This window comes from Neopsephotus bourkii, unplaced genomic scaffold (assembly GCF_033783945.1).
Source record: "Neopsephotus bourkii isolate Nb327-2 ecotype Australia unplaced genomic scaffold, CSIRO-AGI_Nbou_v1 NB_1634, whole genome shotgun sequence".
NCBI classification, from domain to species: Eukaryota; Metazoa; Chordata; class Aves; order Psittaciformes; family Psittacidae; genus Neopsephotus; species Neopsephotus bourkii.
Window position 1 is genome coordinate 3,876,617 of NW_026902109.1, and position 6,536 is coordinate 3,883,152.

The 6,536-nt window shown below is 47.8% G+C and overlaps 1 protein-coding gene across 2 annotated transcripts; it reads left to right on the top strand.

The window, feature by feature from the left end:
• Window positions 1-283: 283 nt before the first annotated feature.
• Window positions 284-6,149, top strand: AIFM2 (apoptosis inducing factor mitochondria associated 2). Of its 2 annotated transcripts, XM_061373928.1 has the most exons (8): window positions 284-591; window positions 1,447-1,562; window positions 2,979-3,098; window positions 3,500-3,592; window positions 3,892-4,000; window positions 4,187-4,339; window positions 4,627-4,827; window positions 5,675-6,149. In XM_061373928.1, exons 1-8 carry the CDS (start codon window positions 417-419, stop codon window positions 5,827-5,829), a joined length of 1,122 nt encoding a protein of 373 aa, XP_061229912.1. In that variant the 5' UTR covers window positions 284-416; the 3' UTR covers window positions 5,830-6,149. The 2 variants fall into 2 exon arrangements, with proteins under 2 accessions (XP_061229912.1, XP_061229913.1); XM_061373929.1 differs by lacking the exons at window positions 284-591; window positions 1,447-1,562 and adding an exon at window positions 1,630-1,900.
• Window positions 6,150-6,536: the final 387 nt, after the last annotated feature.

The following is a 6,536-nucleotide window of genomic DNA, read 5'->3' on the forward strand; positions in this document are numbered from 1 at the left end:
TTTCCCTGGTCTCCAGGTATTTGCCCATCACCCGTACAACACAACCCTCGGTGTGTAAGAAAGATCCTTACAGCCCCCTTCTCACATAGAGGATGCATGGGGGGAACTTACTGAAGGTGAAAAGTGAAATACCCTGTACTTGAGACTGCGCCCTGGCAGGAAGCACTGCCCTGCTGCACGGGAGGGCCAAGGTCCGCCAGCTGCACCCAGACCCCGAAACGCCCAGTCCCTCCCAACCGCTCATACGCCTGTAGCAGCGGCTTATGAGCCGGCAAACGAGACTCCGCCCGCCGCGGGGGAAGGCGGGCGCGCAGCCATAGCGCTCCCGCTGCCGTTGCGGGAAGGACTTGCCCCTACCGGGCCGACCCGAGCGCTTTCTTCCCCTGCTGGCCCGGCCTTCCCAGCCCCGCGGCGCGATGGGATCCCGCTTGTCCGTGGACGACTCCGTGCGGGTGGTGGTTGTCGGGGGCGGGTTCGGCGGCACAGCGGCCGCCAGCCTGCTCAAGTCCTGGGCCGTCCCCTTCGTGCTGGTGGATGTGAGAGATGCTTTCCATCACAACGTGGCTGCCCTCCGTGCCGCCGTGGAGAGCGGTAAGGGCTCAGCTCATCCCCACGACTTTTCCCCTCTGAGGGTCCCGGTGGGTCATTGCTCTTATCCCCACCAGTGACTGCAGCAGCTCGGGGGAACTCTGGGAGTAACAAGGAACAGTGTACTGAAAGTGCCTCTGCCATCCCATTGATGGTGGAAGAGCTGATGTTTTCTGTCTGGAAAACTACTTGGCTCTGGGACGAGCCACAGACTGTCCGTGTTAAGCTAATTGCATGTCTGCTGGGAAACCTGAACAAAACACTCCTCAGATTGTCCCTGTTTATTATTTCAAGGGTTTAGAAGATGACTAAGCTAAAACGAAGCAGCAGTTGGAAGGGGTGAATAAATGCCTCTCTGTATCTGGCCCTGGATGATAAAACTCTCTCTGTGAGCTGCTCAGACTTGTCTGGGGTCACACTTGGGAGGCTGTGCTACCACCATTACTCCAGTCGCTGGGGATTTAGGAGGAGAAAATCTCATGTTCAAGGCTGGGAACAAGCATCAAAGGTTCTCAAAAGCTTGGTCTGGGGTGCAGATAACATGACAAAAAGCCACTGACATCCTGCCTGAAATGCCCCAGACCAGGCAAACCAGTACAGGAAATTCTGTATGGGAGCAGAGATAAAGCAATCTAGCCAAGGATGTCATGGGGCCTCTGAGGAGCTGATCTTATCAAAACCAAGCCAAAGACCCTAAAGCTCATTGTTGGGCAGAGATAATGCACAGCAGAAGCCTAGCCTGTGGTCCCAGGTCCATACAATGCTTTTGTCTCAGCAGGGATGACATGAGGGGAGAAGGGAAGAGGGGTCTGTTAGCCTCTGTAGAGGGAGATCTCTTGTTCTCTCTTCTTACCACAGGATTTGCCAAGAAGACTTTTATCTCCTACTCTGTCACCTTTGGGGACAGCTTCCGACAAGGCAAAGTTGTTGGCATAGACCCAGAGAGGCAGCAAGTCTTGCTCAGTGATGGAGAGGTGGGTGGCGTAATAACTTGCAATGAGTAACTTGGCTGCCTTATGGGATCACCTGCTGATGTGGCACGTCAGTCTTCAGGAGGCTGTTGTAAATCTCCCCTCCTTAGGGTTTTGATTCAGTCGTGTTATGGCTGTGAGACTGCAGTACTCCAAATCTAGGCTATGTTGGCTTCGACTGGTGATGTCTGTTTGGAGAAGTGACTTGGAATTTAGATTTCAGACTGCTGTCCATGGCTGGTGTCCTCCAGGGAAAAAGAACTGAGCAGAACCACAGGGCACCTACAGAAAATGTGTCTCTGAGTAGGAGGAGGAGTGTAACCCTAATCTGCCAGAGGAAGGTGTGTGCTTGTGCAGAACAGAATTGTGCTCTGGTAAAAACAAACTGGACTCTTGCCCTTGAGTTGGATGAGAGCTGGGAATGCTATCCAGTTGGGGCAAACACCCCCTATCTCCTGCAGCGCAGGCCAGCTGAGACCATGAACCCTGGACCGATAGAGTTACCCCATGCTCACACACATACAGGGCTCCTGTTCTGACGTAACCTGCAGCTTGGTTGAAATACCTGATCCCAAACAAGCCACAACCCAAGCCCTCGGGGAAAGCACTGATTGCTTTCCTCTAGGTTTCTCCCAGCTGTGGATAAATATGCAAATGCTCATGCTTAATACTGGCCCTGTAACTCCAGGACGTAGAGAAGAATAAAACCAATGACTTGCTTCTATGGAGGGCTGTCCTAGAGAGCAGCAGACCCCCAGCAATCTCCTCTAAAACCAAGAGGCAGTGTTGGGAAAGACTGTAGCATTTAATCACCCTGAAGAGCTTAGCAAGAGGATATTTCACCCAAGGGTGTTGAATGGCACCATCCCTCCTAACCATGCTTAAGTGGCCTAGAGCTGTGTTGGGATGTGGTTGTGCAGCAAATAAATCACCCCATCTAGTGCTCAGATGAGCTTTTACTCTTTAGAGCTGCATTTAGAGCTCAGCGATTAACCCTAGCACTCAGATCCTTATCTAACTGCAGAAAGAAACAAGGGCAGCAGCTCTGCTAACTTTTCAGCCAGAGCACTTTATCTCTGTACAGAAGAGGGTGAAGGAGAGAAGATAAGTCTCTGGAGCCAGCTGTGATGGTAGCTTCAGTGTCCAGCACAAGTATCAAATCACTTCCTGTAAACTTAGGGTAATGTCTTTAAAGGTCTCAGCTTACCTGAAGAACGGTGCACCTCTCAGACCCTGAGGCAGGCAGTTACTTGGTGTCACTTGGATCAGGTCACTTTCTAACACTGCAAGTGCTTTCCTAGTTATCAGCAAGGGCTGGAGGAGAGAGAATGAGTGAATAGCACCAAGGAGGCAACAACTGTGTTCTATGCTCTGTTTTTATGAAGTCTTAACATCCTCTTCCATCTTCTGCCCTCCCAGGAGCTTCACTACTCCCATCTCATTCTAGCAACGGGCAGTGATGGGCCATTCCCTGGGAAGTTCAACAAAGTCATTGATATGGAAAGTGCCATCCAGACCTATGAAGACATGGTTAAAGAGGTGAGGAATCTACTTACTTGTCGGAAGTGTTGCCTGCCCTTGTTCAGTTTCCCTGTCCTGGACAACCACCATGCGTATCTGGAGCCATCTGTGTCCAAGGACAAGAAATATCAATACCTGCAGGGAGAGACCAGGACAGGGAGCTCACCTAGCATTCTTTGTGCCCCAGGGGAAGATGAACTGTCTGCACAGGGGAAACTTGAAATGCGTAACGGTGTTACAGTGTACACAGGAAGAGCACATGGGGTTCTCATTGTTTGTTTCCTCGTAACGAACTGGGTGGTTTATTGCTGTTGGGCCAGCACTGTATCTCAGAAGGTCTATCCACAGACTAGCTGAAGGTATCTGACTTCCTGCACTGAACAGTTCTTTTATAACGCAAGCTTCCTCTTTACTTCCAGATTGAGAAATCTGAGCGCATCCTGGTAGTGGGAGGTGGTGCTGCTGGAGTAGAGATGGCTGCAGAGATCAAAACAGAGTACCCAGACAAAGAGGTAGTAGCATATTAGTCACCATTAACTTCATCCTGGTTTCAAAGACTGTTCTTCTGTAATGTCCTGCTGAGGTACCTGAGACACTGCAAATCAGGAGTTTCCATGCAGTGGTGGCCTTCAGCCCTACTGCCTACTCTTCTGAGAGCACCCTATAGCCTGCCACCACAGTTACCAGGACTAGATGCCTTTCACCAGTTCACTCTCCTCAAGCATAAAACAGGGTGGAAGGAAGCTTAGCTGTATCTGCTCCCCACTTCGTACCCCATGTGTCCACCTGTTTGATGTTTTGTCCCCAACAGGTCACCCTCATTCACTCAAAAATTGCACTAGCTGATGCGGAACTGCTAGCTAGTGTCCGTCAGGAGGTGAAATCGATTCTTCTCAGAAAAGAAGTGCACCTATTATTAAGTACGTACTTAGACTTTGAAGCTTTATAACCTGCTGTTCTTTAGCCAGAGCATCTCCTTCTGATGTCTTCTGACCTTTTTGACTAAGCGTGGCTCTCCTGAATTCCTGTTTTGCCAGATATCTCTAGGCTAGCTGGCAACAGCAGCCTAGTACGGGTTTGTGACCCAGGGCTCTCTGTTGCAACAGGTGAAAGGGTCAGCAATGTGGAAGATCTCACAACAAACCAGTTCCACAAGGACATGGTAGTAAGGACAGAAAAGGGCACTGAGGTGGTTACTGACATGGTGGTTATGTGCACGGGTATAAAGATTAACTCTTCAGCCTATGCTGCTGCATTTGGTAAGTGAAAAAACCACGGTGGGGAGAAGCAACACGGTTCTTCAGTGTCTTGTAGTTGAGTACTGTCAGGTTAGCAATCAACCTTATGCAACTTGCAGTGGTTATCCCATGATACAGCAAGTGCTCCAACATCACATTAAATACTTAAGTGTGAAATGTGACCATCAGAAACTTACAGTTCCTTGCTTTGAGTTAATGACATGTTTGATAATATCATCAACATTTTGGGGTCTCGGGCCACAGGCAATGCAAAGCTCCTTCTGAAAATCTGCTGTTTGGCGAAACAGGGGACAAAATGGCAAGTAATGGTGCTCTGAAAGTCAACAAGCACCTCCAGGTGGAAGGCTATGAGAACATCTATGCCATTGGGGACTGTGCAGATCTGAAAGAACCAAAGATGGCTTATCATGCTGGGCTCCATGCCAACATCGCAGTGACAAATATCATCAACAGCCTGACACATAAGCCTCTTAAAACCTACAAACCAGGTGAGATTATCTCCTAGCACCTTCCTTAGATCTAGGGCTGTTTTTATGCAGGGAACAGCTGTTTAACATGTACACATCAGAACTTGCATGTGACACTGATTAGAGGTGAAGGAACTCATGACTGGAGTTGACCATATAAGCTTAAATCTCAGACTTCATCTTAGTTCTTGCCAAAGACACTCTAGATGTTAATTACCTGTGTCAGTCTACAGCTACAAGTCCTTTCTTCACTGTCTTCCTGATAAATCTACTGGTGGGTGTCTGCTATTCAACAAATTCACTTCCTTTTCTTTAAATTGCTTACTGTTCAGTTGAATCCTAGGAACAAGATGACTTTGCTTTCTCCTCCTTTCTCCCCTTAAACTATACAGCAAACAAACTGAACAATCTAGTCTCAAAAATCTAGCTAGGTAATGGGTTTCATCAATAAGCAATTGATGTAAATACTTACCGTAACCATGTTGAAAGCTGTTCCACATGGGTATCTGGACAGCAGTTTGATTTTTAAAGGCTGCTCTGCCTGTTTAAATTTCTTTCTACTTACATTTTGTTGTTTATGTCTTGGACTTCCTCTTGGAGGAAAAAAATCATTCTCCTGATGCATGTACAAATACAGCCCAATCCTTCAGCAATTCCGTTACTGAGAGGTAGAGCAGATTGTGGAAAGGAGAGAGTTGCAAGTAGTTCTCCTTTGGCCTCTTCCCTTGTCATGCAGCACGAGTCCTGTGCTTAGCAGTACGTGTGGGTAAGAAAGGAGGGTTTGAACGAAGTGAAACACCTACATGCAGTAGGGCTTGATACTTCTGTTTGAAGCTGCTTAACTTAAACCTCTACATCTTCTTTCCAGGGTCGCTAACATTCCTGCTTTCAATGGGCAGGAATGATGGTGTAGGCCAGGTGAACGGTTACTACGTGGGACATCTCTTAGTGACCATTACTAAGAGCCGGGACCTGTTTGTCTCCAAGAGCTGGAAGACAATGGGACAGACAATGCCCTCTTAAGACAGGATCAGTAACAAACTGGCAAGGAATACAGCAACAGGAAGAGAGTAAGGGTGCACTTTTACTGCTTGAACAAACTGATACTCTCTCCTCTCCTCCACCACCACCATTAAAAGACACCCACTAGCACACTGCATTAAAGGGGTGCCCTGCCTTGCTGTAAAGGGTTAAGGAGGCACTTTGCAAATGAAGTGTACAGAAATTCACATGATAAAAAACAGGGAACAAATGTTTCTTTTACTTCCCTGTTGAGACAGCTTTGAGCAAGAAATGTGGTTTACCTGGATTTGTAACAATAAACATTGTGGTTTTCAAAATCAGTGCTTTGTTTGTTATGTGGTTTTTCCCTGGCTTTCTCTACTCTTGCTCTTCTAAAAAACACCTGCCTCTTACAGATCTGGAATCTGCTCTGCAGCATGCAGGACACATGGCTTGCAGCACTGCCTAGGAAAGCCTGCCTAAAGCCTTGAAAGCATTATGGTAATCCTAGAACTCAGCAGCGTATAATGCAGCTTTGTGGTAACAACTCCATGGCAGCTATAATGATTGTGCTTACAGGACTGTACTTCAGCAAAATAAGCTGGTTAGTTGTGTGCTAAGTGTGATACAGCAAGCACTCCGTTACAGGTGCTGCTGCCTTTTGTTTTTAAAGGTGAACAATTCCCAAGGCAGAAGTAGGTTTTATAACAATAACCACACTTGACGCA